The sequence below is a fragment of the Oncorhynchus kisutch genome, linkage group LG8 (assembly GCF_002021735.2).
Source record: "Oncorhynchus kisutch isolate 150728-3 linkage group LG8, Okis_V2, whole genome shotgun sequence".
Taxonomy (NCBI): Eukaryota; Metazoa; Chordata; class Actinopteri; order Salmoniformes; family Salmonidae; genus Oncorhynchus; species Oncorhynchus kisutch.
In genome coordinates, this window is record NC_034181.2 from 40488431 (window position 1) to 40505598 (window position 17168).

Here is a 17168-nt window from a genome sequence, read left to right on the forward strand (position 1 = left end):
ATGGAGGTGAGCCATGAATTTCTGCATTTTAATTTCCTCCTCCTTGCAGGTGACCATGCCATTTCCATCCCCCCACCCCCCTCCCCCAAAATGACTCACCTGCTGTTCTCCACGAGGTAGAGCACGATCTTGTCCAGCACCTTCTCGAAGAGGGCCGTGCGGATCCACAGGTTTCTGACCACCTGCGGGCTGAGGCTCGACAGCCTGGGCAGTCTCCGTACGCTGTCCTGGTTGGGCATGCTTTGGTTCCGCCTGAGGGAAGGAGGAACCCAGCAGTTTCCTTTGTATTACAGTATGTTACATCTTTGTTGCATCAGTAAACTATAAATATGTGTGAGTAAATGCCGTATGACAGAAATCGTGACAAGGACTTGTTAGAAGTACTATACAGTAACAGCTCTTTGATTTTGAGTGCTACAGTCTGTCTGTACAGGGATCCGGTGGTGTGTGTGTGTGGATATGGTGTGTGTGTGTGTGTGTTTGTGTGTGTGTGGATATGGTGTGTGTGGATATGGTGTGTGGATATGGTGTGTGTGTGTGTGTGTGTTTGTGTGTGTGTGGATATGGTGTGTGGATATGGTGTGTGTGTGTGTGGATATGGTGTGTGTGTGTGTGTTTGCTCTCACTTGCTCTCGATGATCTGTTCCAGCTCCTGAGCCTTCCTGCACAGCTCCTCTGCCGGGGTGAAGCTCTTCCCCACCTTCATGAAGAGCGCTGCTATTTTATTGCTACGCAGGAATCCCGCCGCTCGCCGCTTAAGCCCATGTAGAACGCAAGCCTCCACCGCAGCTGTGTACACACACACACACACACCACACACACCATATCCACACACACACACCACACACACACACACACACACCACACACACCATATCCACACACACACACCATATCCACACACACACACACACACACACCATATCCACACACACACACACAAATAATAGTCACTTCTAAAGATTGATGGGAAACACCACAGGAGAGTTCACTGAAAGTATTCATCATGATGAATATCACTAAATATCATTACATTTGAAATCAGAGGTTGAAACCCTAGGGCAAATATTCCCACTCATTGTATTTTATTTTTTAGCTCTGAGAAAATTTCAGGTCTGCTGAGCGCAAACTTGATCGTTTTGAAAATTCTGTGCTTCTTCCAGCGTGCGTTTACTGTGAACACTGAGGCTGTAGCCACTTTAAGTTACAGTTTTAACAGTGGCCAAGTAGGCTACTGTAGCTATTTGATCATAATGTAGGCCTACCCGAGTGGCCTACCATCAAAATCAATGAAGAAAATCGCATCCCATAACATTTTAACATGGAAATAGCTGTTCTATCATTCAGCCTACAGTAGCAGCCAATGTGTGTTGTTCAATGTAGGCCTACAATCCATGAGACTTTTGAGAAAACATTAACCTGTTTATCCACTTGTCCTTCAGACAAAATAAAATGCATTATTATTCCCATGCCATTATTACAGAGAATCAGACAAATAATGCTACCCTCTGCCTATTCGCTACTTAGCTTATTCAAGCAAGTCTCAAAATACAGAACTGCCCCTTTAAGACAAAAAAAATTCTTTACCTGACTTGCTTTTCAAAGAAATAGGAAGAAAGCGCATTTTATGGCTTATAAAAGTGTTGAATACAAAGTGTTGACAGTGCTGAGTAAGATCTTAAACAGCATTTCTTTGTTGTATTCGTTGACAGCCTCTCTCTAGTCATGGTTTTAAACGTTTTGAGATCACACACTATCAACTTTGCTGTAGCTTTCTTTTATACCCGCTACCTTACTGCGTACACGGCCATCTGAGCCATCCGATTGGCTAGCGGTAGGCCTATAGTGCACTTGATTTGCTCTCTGGGCCCGCCGGGAAGGCAGAGCTTGTACCTTCAGACACATGAAATGGTTCAAAATCGCAACAGTTCGCCTACCTGCCCAACAGCCCGAGACGAATAAAAACATAATAATAGGAACACAGGGCTTTATCGTTGGGTTTTTAACAGAAATGTTAGGCAGTCAACTAGGAACGCCTTGGATCACGATCGACCGGTTGGTGACCACTGCTCTAGAAAGTTCAATCTCTCTGTGGGCTGATATTTCTGCACCGGCAGTCCAGGGGAGCTGCTCGGCAGTCTCGGGCTACTGCGCTAGGGAACATTGCCTTGGCCAAATTGTATTGTCAATTTTTTTGTTGAATTCAAAACAATAACTGTTGATGACTTTACAAATGCTATACAGGCCTAAATAGCGTCATTGATGTTATGGCTGATAAACTATTGTCACATTTGACTTCAATAGCAACAGTGAATCTATTTCGTTTTTCAGTGGAGATCTCTCAACAATCATTCTCACGATAGCACATTGGTAATAGTCAGTGACAGGTGGCATAGCTAAACTGGGTGTGGTTAAAACTCTGGATGGGAGACCAAATGTTTGCTGTAGATAGGTCAATGCTCCAGTAGGAAGTGCTGCCCAATTATTTATTTTTTCTGATAGTGGATTTAACCATTGAAGATCTGATGTTGTTTTAAAGGTACAAATTCAGCATATTTTCAACAAGGTTTGTCTATGTAGAATTTTGGTTACAAGTTTGTTTTTTTAAATCCACATTTTCCATGTAGATTCCACTTCACAATAGGATGACAAATTACGTTGAAACAGTGTTGATTCAACCAGTTCGTGCCTAGTGGGTAACTTCTGTGTAATTATGACTCAGCCACATGATAGACACTTCAGACAAAGCTTTGCTGCTTGAGGCTCTTATGAGTGGCTCAAAGAAGCCAATCATTTTTGTCAGATTATCCATAAACGTGAGCTTTGCAGCAAATACAAGTGCACAGACACACACATCCATACAGTACAGAGACACACATCTTCCTATAAGGCCTATGTGGCATGCCTTGAGCGGTGTTGACATTTGAGCTCTCTCTCAGGACTAATCCTGTTGTTCTGCTCACATGGGGAAGGCCATGGTCGTCATGGAAACCCCTGCTGATGGAGAGCTTCAGCACTGGGACTGAGAGAGCAGTGGAGGGCTCTCTCTCTCTCTCTAACTAGATTACAACAGGATAAATGCGTCTTTTTTAGGACTGCAAAAATACATGTTAAAGGACAAGTGCAGTCAAAAACGTGATTTCCCTATGTTTTATATATCATTTCCACACTATGAGGTTGGAATAATATTATGAAAAACTATGATAATGCCCTTTTAGTCCATGGTGACATCGTCATGCGGTAGATTAGTGAGTAGACCATAGGGTTGACCCCATTTAGTCCACTTGTTTGGTCGATCAAGTTTTTTTTTGTCGAGCAGTGGCAAATATCTAAAAGCAAAACGATGGTACACGAGACACCTGTCCATTGCGGAGGATTAGTATCACTAGTACTTTACTAGTGCACCATCATTTTAAGTTCTCATCTACAACGTTTGCTTGGGTTACAGACATTTCTGTTAATGAATTCAATTGTATTATTATTAGTCTTACCGTTGTCATTGCAGAAGTGGGCACGTTGTTTGCAGAGCGCACAACCTAGGCTACACTTGTGAGGAAAAAGTTTGGGTTTATTTCATTATTTTCATATTTCATTGTCTGTTGTTTGGAGCGCTCCTGTCCATCTTGAGTACGGACATGCACCGGATTACGCATAGAACTAGGCCTAGGCTACCTGGCCTCCGTGCAAATGTAGGCCTATAAATGTGCCCATTTGGGGATCTGATACTATTTCTGATTGACTTAACTCACCATCACCGTGGAGCTTCTCAAAGTAATTTTTTCTTCACCTCAAAAAGCAAGTAAACAAAGTCTGTTTTCACATCTATAGAGAATGACACTAGCTCCACAACATAGCCTATTTGAAAAATCTTTCCAGCTCTCTCTTTCGATAACCACTCAGCATGAAAGGGGAAAAAATGTCAGGCTTTGATCCAGTGGACATGTCATAAAAAGGGCCCACCTGATTACTTCTTATCCCTTATTATTACTTCTTATGGGGCTCCCGAGTGGCGCAGCGGTCTAAGGCACTGTATGTCAGTGCAAGAGCTGCCACTATAGTACCTGGTTCGAATCCAGGCTATATCACATCTGGCTGTGATTGGGAGTCCCATAGGGCAGTGCACAATTGGCCCAGCACTGCTGGAGTAGGCCATCATTGTAAATAAGAATTTGCTCTTAACTGACTTGCCTAGTTAAATTAAAAATGGAAAAAATCCCTTGTGCAATTAGCCTAAAGCTGTGTCTGTCCAGAGATCACTGTCTCCAGGAAACTCCAGGGCCCAGAGATTTTTATCAAATGTTCCAAGTTTGCTAGTGTGAGCTTCAGGCCAGATCCAATTTAATAGTTGATACAATATTTCAAGTTCCTTGCAGACAGGCCATGCGTAGCCAATGTGATTTATAGGATATTTATTTTTATCAGGATATTTTCTACCTGCAATGTTTTAATTTGTTGGCTTTACATAGGCTTTTTATTTTTTATTTTGACATATTACATATTGGCAATGGCAATACTTTTACATTTGTATCATTTTCATTTAGATATCATTTTGATTAACCACATGACATTGATTGAGATATTTCAACATTACTATAAATTCAATGAAACTGTTCCAAGGAAATGTGCATTTGAAAATCATAAGTGGCACGCAGATGTGTAGAAATGTACGATAACATGGCACTCCAAATGCAAAAGGTTGCCGACTGGTGGTGTAGCCTATTACCAGCAACTTCAGGAGCATAATGGCAGAATCTGCTAAGGCCAGTAGCAACGGAAGGAGGAGGAGAGACAGGTTGTTTTTCTTCTGGTAAGGCTATATTTATCTCTGGCTCCCTCTTTAGGGTATTTTGTGTGTCTTTATTTTATAATTGCAGTGCTTAAAGCATCAGACAAAGCAGCCTACATATAGTTGATTTTATTCAAACATCTATATATGGAATAATTCACTTTTAACATTTTAACCAATCGATTGGTCAAAAGAACAGATGACTCTGTCAACCAAGATTTTTTGGGGTCGGGGACAGCCCTAATAGGCCAATAAGTAAGAGAGTTCCAAACCCCTCTGCCAATAACTGCTAGTTTCCATTTTCCCTTCTCCACCAGACCACTCCCAGACAGTCCTACCAAAATTCTTGCTTGAGAAACTGCTCTTTGCTACGAAGCAATGTTGGTATATTTGTTTTGATCATTTTAATTGAAAGCAATCACAGTAAGGTACCAAAAACGATTTGATATTGAGATAAATAAAACCTGACCATGACTTCCTAAAAAATGTCAGCCTGCGATGCATTTTTTTTTATACCAACTTAGCCCACCGGCTCTACAGTATCCTCATAACATAGCTCATATGAAAATCATTACCATACCATGTCCATTATTGCACTGAATAACTAAACTTATCATGTATAGAAATAGCAACAACTAAAGTTTACACAGATCTGCAAATAATAAATGAAACCATTTAATCAGAGTTATCATATTTTCCAGTTGTTCAGTAGCTTTGTAATTGTAATGTTGGAGCAGTTTTCTGCATACACTCACTGATACAGTATCTACTCTCTCTCTCTTCCTTTCTCATTATCTCTGTTGTCTTTTCCTTATTATTACAGGGGAGAGAGAAGCGCCATTTGTAATAAAACTCAAGAGGTCTCAATAGGATGCCCCTTGTCTTTCCAGCTATTACAAAACAATTTCAAATACTGAAAACAATATTCCAGAGGGTGAAACCTACTTGGCTTTGTGATACTTTGGCTCAACATAACCCGGGGACGATGCAACCAAAGCAATATTCACCACGTCAAACATACCCTGTGGTTGAAGCAGTCACAGGAAATGAGTGGCTGGACCCGGTCCTCTCTCTACACAGGCACTCTTATTAAAAAGGTCATCACAGCTACTGAAGTAATGACCCCTAATCAGCATGTGTCTGTGGCAACAGAACACATTAGGGGACTCCGTGTGTGTTGCTACTGACCCGGACCGGCTCATCTAGTGCTACACTCACAGGCGATTTCAGCACAATGACATGAACACATTCTAAATATGGCCAACCTCCATATTGGCTTAGATGAATTCTTCAATGTGCCAAAATCCTGGGTGCCTTATGGAGTTGGCAAAAGAGCAGAAACAGATCGGACTCAGGCTACGTCCATGACCACACCTTTAATACTAAGCTTAATTAACAATTGGATGACTGTTGACCATCTCGGTCACAGCAGTGAAACGAATAATAGCTCTTTTGGTGAGGAGAAAAGGAAGAAGAGACGTGTCAAACGGCTAACGCTTGACAATTTCTCCTGCCTTAGCGACTTGTAAAATGTGACCATGATGATAGAGGCTAATTACTCCCTGGTGACCTGCCCAAGCAAGTCCTCTCCTCCACCCCTCGCCCTGCCGGTCCATCCTGTGATCTCTGCACAGACACATCTCTATTGTGACAGCTTGGTGTACAACGTGAGCAGAGTAGAATATGTGGGAGTAAAAGAGCCACAACATCACAGAGAGCCCATGGGGGGGGATGCAAGGGGGAGCTAACACCCACCACGGTGTATGAGCTCGAGGGAAAGCTCTTACTTCCAGGTCTGTTAAAAGGCAAGCTACTCTACTGTTGCTGTGGGAAGGGAGAGCCATTCCTTAGAGATGGATCTCACAGTTGTCAGCTAGCAGCCGCTCAAACGTTCCACCCACAGGTTGACGTGATATGCAGATTTGGTATTTTCCTTTGCCACTTTTATCAGTTGATAAAATAGCCTGCGAACCTCGGTAGGATGTCAGTGAGGCTTGATGACTAACATGTCACCCACCCTCCCCCACGTCAGTGACTGTGAGATGATTCTTTCACACCCCAATGCAGTGCAACAGATTGTCATTATCACCTATCCTTATGCTTACAACAAGCCTTTTTTTTAACTAAAGTGTTAAATCACCTAAACTCTTCACAGGGCTCTACGACCTTGTTCCCTGCCTGTGTTACATAAGAGGCTTCCCAGCAATAGTTGCAATGACGTGATTCTGACAGATTTTCTTTGCGATGTCAGGTTCTATAGACATATTTTAAGGTACCAGAAAATGGGAAACCAATATTATTCTTATACCAAATATAATAAGAGTGTATATAACATTAGGAACACATTCCTAAAATTCAGTTGCACCCCCCCCCCCTTTTGCCCTCAGAACAGTCTCAATTCGTCAGGGCATGAACTCTACAAGGTGTTGAAAGCGTTTCACAGGGATACTGGCCCGTGTTGACTCCAATTCTTCCTACAGTTGTGTCAAGTTGGCTGGATGTCCTTTGGGTGGTTTACCATTCTTGATGCACACGGGAAATTGATGAGTGTGAAAAACCCAGCAGAGTTGCAGTTCTTGACACAAACCGGTGCGCCTCGCACGTACTACCATACCCTATTCAAAGGCACTTAAATATTTTGTCTTTTCCATTCCCCCTCTGAATGGTAAACATACACAATCCATGTCTCAATTGTCTCAAGGCATAAAAATCCTTCTTTAATCTGTCTCCTCCCCTTCATCTACAATGATTGAAGTGGATTTAACAAGTGACATCAATAAGGGATCATACCTTCACCTGGTTTCACCTGGTCAGTCTATGTAATGGAAAGTGCAGGTGTTCTTAATGTTTTGTCCATTCAGTGTACGTCTGAAAAAACACCTGGCCAATGGAAGCTGACTGACTCATGTCCGACAGGAGACCTGTTCCTTCTGATTGGCACAATGACCAAAGATTATATTTTTAGGTGATTAATGAACAAATATGTCCCAATAGTCGAAACTCACCACAAAACGAGACAATGTGGCTGCTGTCTTCATGTACAAACTTCCTTGTGACAGCCTCCTCCATGATCTGCTTCACCTGTGAATGACAGAGGGAGACACTCAGACATTCTCGATAAAACCACTAGTCTACGGAAACGAGGAAAGGATTTACCAGTCAATTTCTACTGCATTTTTTCAACATTGGTAAGAGATCGGAGGGGTGGGAGGAAAGGAGAGAGTGAGAGAGAATGAGATGAGTGCGTGCCAAGAGTACACGCCAAGTTAGATGAATGAGTCACCCAGCTTGCATCAAGCTGATCTCAGATGGATAGGGCTGAAGAGGGTTGAGGTTGGGTGGTTAGGTGAGTGGGCTACTATACTCACACCTCTGGGGCCCACCTCACAGCCTGGCTTTGTAATCAAATCTCTTGAGATGTAAATGGAGAAAGAGAGAGCGTGAGAGCACAGTGTAGCCGGCTTTTCATGTATCGTTGAGGCTGGCACCATACGACACCTGCAATTGAGTCAGTGACGTCAGATATAGCAGAAACCTCACTCGTGCAGACACAGCTTCGGGGGAAAAAAGCGGGAGGGGGGGTCAGAGTACGACTCATTTGAAGGGTTTGGTTTTATCGAAACCGTGGTTTCCCCCTTGCTGACCTGGACACAGGCTGTCCTCGCAGGGACAACATCAGACCTGCACCCCAGATGACTGATAACTCTGACCCTGGTGAATACGGGGACATCTCCTAGCACTGCCACTGCTCTACATCTGGGAAATCAGCCTGCATAGAGAGAAGCCCAGATAGCACTAATTTCCTGTTGTAATGAGTCTTTCCTCTGAGGAGATATTACCCTGCACAAAGAGAGGTGGTGCCTGCCTAGAGAACACAAAGACACAGACACACACGCACAGCTGTGCAGACAGAGGAGCTTTGAATATCACTACGGAGGGCGGATTAAAAGTTCACAATGTTCCATTGAAGCAGAAGCAGAAATGACTTGATTGTGTATCTCTGATTGTAAATCTAGTATGGTTAAACAGATGTGGAAGTATTATTCATAGGTACACTTCAACTATGACAGACAAAATTTGAAAAAAAATCCAGAAAATCACATTGTAGGATTTTTTATGAATTTATTAGCAAATTATGGTGGAAAATAAGTATTTGATCAATAACAAAAGTTGATCTCAATACTTTGTTAAATACCCTTTTGTTGGCAATGACAGAGGTCAAACGTTTTCTATAAGTCTTCACAAGGTTTTCACACACTGTTGCTGGTATTTTGGCCCATTCCTCCATGCAGATCTCCTCTAGAGCAGTGATGTTTTGGGGCTGTTGCTGGGCAACACAGACTTTCAACTCCCTCCAAAGATTTTCTATGGGGTTGAGATCTGGAGACTGGCTAGGCCACTACAGGACCTTGAAATGCTTCTTACGAAGCCTCTCCTTCGTTGCCTGAGCGGTGTGTTTGGTATCATTGTCATGCTGAAAGACCCAGCCCCGTTTCATCTTCAATGCCCTTGCTGATGGAAGGAGGTTTTCACTCAAAATCTCATGATACATGGCCCCATTCATTCTTTCCTTTACACGGATCAGTCGTCCTGGTCCCTTTGCAGAAAAACAGCCCCAAAGCATGATGTTTCCACCCCCATGCTTCACAGTAGGTATGGTGTTCTTTGGATGCAACTCAGCATTCTTTGTCCTCCAAACACGACGAGTTGAGGTTTTTACCAAAAAGTTATATTTTGGTTTCATCTGACCATATGACATTCTCCCAATCTTCTTCTGGATCATCCAAATGCTCTCTAGCAAACTTCAGACGGGCCTGGACATGTACTGGCTTAAGCAGGGGGACACGTCTGGCACTGCAGGACGGCGTAGTGTGTTACTGATGGTAGGCTTTGTTACTTTGGTCCCAGCTCTCTGCAGGTCATTCACTAGGTCCCCCCCGTGTGGTTCTGGGATTTTTGCTCACCGTTCTTGTGATCATTTTGACCCAACGGGGTGAGATCTTGCGTGGAGCCCCAGATCGAGGGAGATTATCAGTGGTCTTGTATGTCTTCCATTTCCTAATAATTGCTCCCAGAGTTGATTTCTTCAAACCAAGCTACTTACCTATTGCAGATTCAGACTTCCCAGCCTGGTGCAGGTCTACAATTTTGTTTCTGGTGTCCTTTGACAGCTCTTTGGTCGTGGCCATAGTGGAGTTTGGAGTGTGACTGTTTGAGGTTGTGGACAGGTGTCTTTTATTCTGATAACAACTTCAAACAGGTGCCATTAATACAGGTAACGAGTGGAGGACAGAGGATCCTCTTAAAGAAGAAGTTACAGGTCTGTGAGAGCCAGAAATCTTGCTTGTTTGTAGGTGACCAAATTCTTATTTTGCACCATAATTTGCAAATAAATTTTGTCTGTCATAGTTGAAGTGTATGATGAAAATTATAGGCCTCTCTCATCTTTTTAATTGGGAGAACTTGCACAATTGGTGGCTGACTAAATACTATTTTGCTGTATAGATAACTGTATAGATACCTAGTAAGGGAAAGGGGATACCTAGTCAGTTGTGCAACTGAATGCAATCTTCCGCATTTGACACCAAGACAGTCGTGAAGAGGGCACGACAAAGCCTATTCCCCTCAGGAAACTAAACATATTTGGCATGGGTCCTGAGATCCTCAAAAGGTTCTACACCTGCAACATCGAGAGCATCCTGACTGGTTACATCACTGCCTGGTACGGCAATTCCTCGGACTCCGACCGCAAGGCATTACAGAGGGTAGTGCATATGGCCCAGTACATCACTGGGGATAAGCTGCCTGCCATCCAGGACCTCTACACCAGGCGGTGTCAGAGGAATGTCCTAAAAATTGTCAAAGACCCCAGTCATAGACTGTTCTCTCTACTACTGCATGGCAAGCGGTACCGAAGTGCCAAGTCTAGGACAAAAAGGACTCTCAACCGTTTTTACCCACAAGCCATAAGACTCCTGAACAGGTAATCAAATGGCTACCTGGACTATTTGCATTGTGTGACCCCCCAACCCCTCTTTTACGCTGCTGCTACTCTCTGTTTATCATATATGCATAGTCACTTTAACTATACATTCATGTACATACTACCTCAATTGGCCCGACCAACCAGTGCCCCCACACATTGGATAACTGGGCTATCTGCATTGTGTCCCGCCACCCGCCACCCTCCAACCCCTCTTTTACGCTACTGCTGCTCTCTGTTCATCATATATGCATAGTCACTTTAACCATGTCTACATGTACATACTACCTCAATCAGCCTGACTAACCGGTGCCTGTATATAGCCTTGCTACTGTTATAGCCTCGCTACTGTACATAGCCTCGCTACCGTTATTTTTCCATGTCTTATATACTGTTGTTTTTATTTCTTTACTTACCTATTGTTTCCTTTTTTCACTGTTGGTTAGAGCCTGTAAGTAAGCATTTCACTGTAAAGTCTACACCTGTTGTATTCGGCGCACGAGACAAATAAACTTTGATTTGATCAGAGAGGTGCGGGGAGGTTGCCTTAATTGACATCCACGTCTTCGGCGCCCGGGGAACAGTGGGTTAACTGACTTGCTCAGGGGCAGAATGACAGATTTTTACCGTGTCAGCTCGGGGATTCGATCCAGCAACATTTTGGTTACAGGCCCAACGCTCCAACCACTAGGCTGCCGATCTCTAGAGTTTGCATAATTAACTAAATGAGACAAAACAGAAAAATTAGGGTAGGGAGGTGAAGAGAAAATTAGGGAAGTGAAAACATCATATTCTACAGATGTAGGATCTGAATATAATCACTCTTTCATTGCTGAGAATTTTCCTGCACTGCAGGAAATGCAGATGAGCTTAGTGATTTACATAAATTCACTGAAAACCCACACTAACGCATTAACACGAGCGATTCTCACACTTGTATATGTATTGCAATAGCAACATTGAGATTTTATTGCGGTTCCATGGTCCAAACATATTGTTTACCATGTCTGCTGCAGAGGGACAAGGGAGCCATGTGAAAATGAGTTTTGATCAGTCATGGAAATAAGAGATGAAAACATAGAAGATGGAGAACAAGCTATGAAGGAGAAATAATGTAGTTTTGTTGCAGGTACAGCCAACAATTGCAAAAATAATATTGCGATATTGTCAAAACGATACAGTGTCATGTACACGTTTAAAGTTGCATTTAAATAACAAAACAAATTGACAATACAACTTTCATAACAGTTACATTGGCAAGCTAATAGTTTAACCACCGATAAAGCAACATTACGGACTAAACGTTCAAATCCTGTTGCTGCAGGATTATTTTGCTGTTATAATACAGGACAAATTAATTATCTGTACATCTCATCACGAAATTGCATAACATTTGCCCAACTCAGTTTCTGATTATAGTACATTATAGTACATATTATAGTACATTATAGTACATATACACATTAGTTAATCCCTTTGTCGGAAATAATATTGCAGTTTATACACTTAGACTTTTATTTAACTTATTATACATGTTTTTTTGTCCAGCTTCAGGTCAATTGGCTTTACATTTAGAATGTCACTATCATGCCCTCTCTACCCCGGAGAGGATGGGTTTCTCCTCAGCAGAGCAGTCCCTGGTCTCCAAAGCCACCCGGAGTTTCTCCCAGAAGATCCCAGTTTGGTCCCAAGCTCTGGGCCAGCTCAAGTAGGTGAGTCTTTTCACCAGCCTCATCATGCGATGGAAGGGCGATAGCTGCTGGTTCGGGAACTAATCCAGAAACACCAGGATCAACACATGCTTCTGCTCATCAAACAGACTGAAGCTGGCCATCTGCATCTCCCGAGAGTACCATTCACTCTCCAGGTAGCGACGACTGATCACGCCGATGGTCTTGCGGCTCCCGGAGATGGCGTCTGCGATGTCTAGGATGCGTTTGCCTGGCTCGAAGAACCGGTGGTGCAGACAACCTCCACCCCTGATCTCTGTCCAGCTTTGGCAGAAGCTCCCCCAGGACCCAAGGCTCATCGTGGGCATTGTAGGAGACAATGGCATCGTACTGACCTCAATGAGGCGCATGTGTCTTCCTCCTCTTTGTATCGTGGAGATAAGCCAGGAAGAGGTGGTAGGCATAGACCACCTTCCATCTCAGGAGATGGTAGGTAAAGGACCCCATCAGGATGAGGAAACGCAGATAAGTGGTGGAGATTAAGTAGTAGAAGCCTATGTCTATTGAACAGTAGTGGGTGTCAAGGTCCAACAGTTTGGTACCTCTTTTGTCAACTGGGATGATACAGGCATAATCATAGGCATCAACGACTTGCCATTGGTTGTCTATTTTCACCTGGGGACAGGGGTGACATGACCTCCCCACATACTGAAATAGTTTTCTAATTGCGCTGTGATACAAAACGTGGCTCCGGTATGCTTTAGGACCATGCAGACGCCTCAGGGAGGTCAGGTAGGCCGTTTTCCGGTATCAGCCTGCTGTATGAAGTCAATGCTTCGGAAAGGCTGGCGTATAGGACCAGCATAGGAGAGATGAACAGAGACAGCTGCTGTCTGTGTTGCACTTGTTCTCAGAGTTGTAAAAGCAAGCAGAGATGAAACGGGCTACTCTTTAGTTGACTGATGTAGCTAGCAAGGTAACTGCTGTTTGACAGAAAAATACATATTTACTCCCAGTGCTGAGCTACTAATGTAACTGACATGTTAGCTAAAGTTAGCTAGCTAGCTAGCTCACTGACTTTAGCTATTATTTTTGACTCAATTACACTAGACCTGAATCAAACGATGAAACCAGCAGCCAAATGATTGAAGACCGATATTCTGACGTTTTTCTGAGTCAGTATAGCAATGTAACATTATCAATCTGTCAGTTTCCTCACAGCCAACTCCCTACTTTTCACACAGACACGGTATAAACAGCTCTACAGGCGTCACTTTCATAGTGCACAGTCAGTACGCAACACTATGCTCATCATGTCTTAGCAGGGTCAGACAGCCAGGGAAGACCACTCTACAGAGCTCAGGTACATTTTGCAGTATATTATAATCAGTGAATGGATACAAAGTTCCATCTTGAGTTGATGGGTAGGCTACAGTCTGGGATAAATGGTTATTTAGATTGTTGAACCATTGATTATATTCATGGATAATATAACGTATAAATGTACACCAATGTAATTCTTTGTCATGTCTCATCTGAGCAGGATCAGATGGTGACAGGGGTCTCATCAGGGTCAGGCAGCCAGGGAAGACCAGTCTGGTGATGGAGCTGAGGGGAATTTTTGCAGATACAACACTATTTTCTATGTGCAGCAAACACTGGACAAGCAAGAAGCTTCAAACTATTTTAAGGCAGTCTGACAAACCTCTAAAGTTGATTTCCAAACTGTATCAAGGGTTGATAGAGGCTTTTCCTGATGACACACAACAAGTAAAACAAAAATGTGAGGAAGACTCAGGAGATGCTATTGATGATAATGAATGGATACAGATATGTTTGAATGCCCAGTCATATTTATATCATCCAAGACATAAACGACTGCAGTTTAAGACCATCCATAGAACAAGTGTGTCTGGGTAAGAATCATCTAATATTTATACAATATTTGTTATCTGGACACTTTCTGTTTACCTGGAATTTTTTCTTATTGTAGGCTACAACTTTTACCACTTTTAGTCTTAATCTTTACTACACTACTCACTGTTTAGCACATGACCTCACATGTGAATCCTTAAAGAGATGGGTGCGTCTGGCTTTAGAGGGCGTGAACAGTGCTGAATAGGTGTAGACAAAGCTCTCTCCAGTAGATGTACCAAAACATTCAATGGCCACTTTCTCAAAAGTGGGATTACAAGTTCATCAACTTTCAAAGCAGAATTACTTTCCCATTGTTCATCAAATGCAGTGTATGATATAACATTTTGTAGCTCTGTGTCTGCTTTTATCCAATGTCAAAAACACCATTTCAAATTTTGCTACATAACACTGAATCAAGGTGGTCAGGCACAGTTAAGGATACTATACCATATTATCCTACTTATCATGTTTCACGTTAGATTTATTAACTACTAAAATGTTAAACTTTTTTTTTTTCAATTCTGGTGCAGCTCTGCACACAAGCTTGTTTTAGCTACCTGGCTCAAGCTTGTTAGCTAGCTAGCTCAAAAAGGACATTCAAAGTGCCTTCATAGAAGCCAATCCTCTAGGTATAATTATGTGGACCTAACTCAGATAATGCATGCCATAACAAGATGCCCAGCTCTTCAAGCCTCCTTCTCAACTCTCTCTCGCTCTCTCCCCACTTGCAACATTTCAGTCGCATCTTGCGCCATAGGCTACACTTGTCTGTCCATCATGTATGTAAACAATTAGTTTGCCTGCTCTATCCACAATAATTGGTGAAGTCATTTAATGAGATTATGGTTAAAAAAAACTCTAGGATTCAAAGTTTAAAAATGAAACAGAATTTTAAAAAATGATGGTTCAGTTCAGAATGAAATGATTGGTTGGTTGGAACCAAAATTATTTTCCAATGGTACATACACACAAAAAGTAGGTTTACATGGGAGAGAAGCGTTTTACCGTGAGGTGTTGTCTTATTTGTTTTGTGAAACCAGGCTTGCTGTTCACTTGCGCATATATGAGATGGAAGGGAGTTCCATGCAGTCATGGCTCTGGATAATACTATATGTTTTCCTTGAATGTGTTCAAATCCAAATCTATTGGTCGCATACACATTTAGCAGATGTTATTGCGAGTGTCACAAAATGCTTGTTCTGGACTTGGGGACTGTGAAATTACCCCAAGCGTGTGTGTCAGCGCTGTGAGTACATTTACTACGCAAATTTAGAATCTCCAACACATTAATGTTTCTTATAAAAAGAAGAGGTGATGCACTCAGTCTCTCTTCAACTCTTAGCAAAGACAGACTGGCATGCATAGTATTGATATTAGCCCTCTGATTACAATGGAGAGCAAAACGCACCACTCTGTTCATGGCCAGCTGCAGCTTAACAAGATCCTTCTTCGCAGCACTTGACCATATGACTGGACAATAATCAAGATAAGATCAAACTTGAGCCTGCAGGACTTGCTTTGTGGAGTGTGGTGTCAAAAAAGCAGAGCATCTCTTAATGACAGACAGACCTCTCACCATCTTTGCAACCCATTGAATCAATATTTTTTTACAATGACAGTTACAATCTAAGGTAACACCAAGTAATTTAGTCTTCTCTTGCTCAACAGCCACACCATTCATTATCAGATTCAGCTGAGGTCTAGAACTAAGGTAATGATTTGTACCAAATACGATGTTCTTAGTTTTAGAGATCTTAAGGACCAGTTTATTACTTGCCACCCATTCTAAAACTGACTACAACTCATTGTTTAGGGTTGCAGAGATTTCACTAGCTGTGGTTGCAGACGTGCAAAGGGTTGAATCATCAACATACAGTGCGCATTTGGGAAACATTCAGACCCTTTCACTTCTTCCACATTTTGTTACGTTACAGACTTATTCTAAAAATAGTTTAGATTTTTTATTAAACTCTCAGCAATCTACACACAATACCCCATAATGACAAAGCAAAAACCAGTTTTTAGACATTTGTAAATGTATTACAAATTAAAAAACGGAAATATAACATTTACATAAGTATTCAGACCCTTTACTCAATACCTTCTTGAATCACCTTTGGCAGCGATTATAGACTCGAGTTTTCTTGGGTATGACACTAAGCTCGGTAGCCCTGTATTTGGAGAGTTTCTCCCATTATTCTCTGCAGATCCTCTCAAGATCTGTCAGGTTGGACAAGCTCCCTGCCACTGAAAAACATCCTCACAGCATGATGCTGCCACCACCATGCTTCACCGTAGGGATGGTATTGGCCAGATGATGAGTGGTGCCTGGTTTCCTCCAGATGTGACACTTAAAATTCAGGCCAAAGAGTTCAACCTTTCTTTCATCAGACCAAAGAATCTTGTTTCTCAATGTCTGAGAGTCCTTTAGGCACCTTTGGCAAACTACAAGCGGGCTATCATGTGCCTGTTACTGAGGAGTGGCCTCCGTCTGGCCTCCGTCTCTACCATAAAGGTAGAGTGCTGCAGAGATGGTTGTCCTTCTGGAAGGTTCTCCCATCTCCACAGAGGAACTCTGGAACTCTGTCAGAGTGACCATCGGGTTCTTGGTCACCTCCCTGACCAAGGCCCTTCTCCCCCGATTGCTCAGTTTGGCCGGGCAGTCAGCTCCAGTAAGAGCTTTGGTCATTCCAAACCTCTTCCATTTAAGAATGATGAAGGACACTGTGTTCTTGGGGACCTTCAATGCTGCAGAAATGTTTTGGTACCCTTCCCCAGATCTCTGCCTCGACACAATCCTGTCTCGGAGCTCT

General features: G+C 42.6%; 1 protein-coding gene across 2 annotated transcripts in view; it reads right to left on the reverse strand.

The window, feature by feature from the left end:
- sgsm1a (small G protein signaling modulator 1a) overlaps nucleotides 1-17168 on the reverse strand; it is an 83178-nt gene that overhangs the window by 38808 nt on the left and 27202 nt on the right. For both annotated transcript variants that reach the window (XM_020489556.2, XM_031830361.1), the window contains exons 3-5: nucleotides 7791-7866; nucleotides 627-789; nucleotides 100-252 (exon numbers count right to left, since the gene is read on the reverse strand). In XM_020489556.2, the coding sequence (XP_020345145.2) occupies nucleotides 100-252; nucleotides 627-789; nucleotides 7791-7866 (392 nt within the window). The remainder of the gene's footprint in view (nucleotides 1-99; nucleotides 253-626; nucleotides 790-7790; nucleotides 7867-17168) is intronic.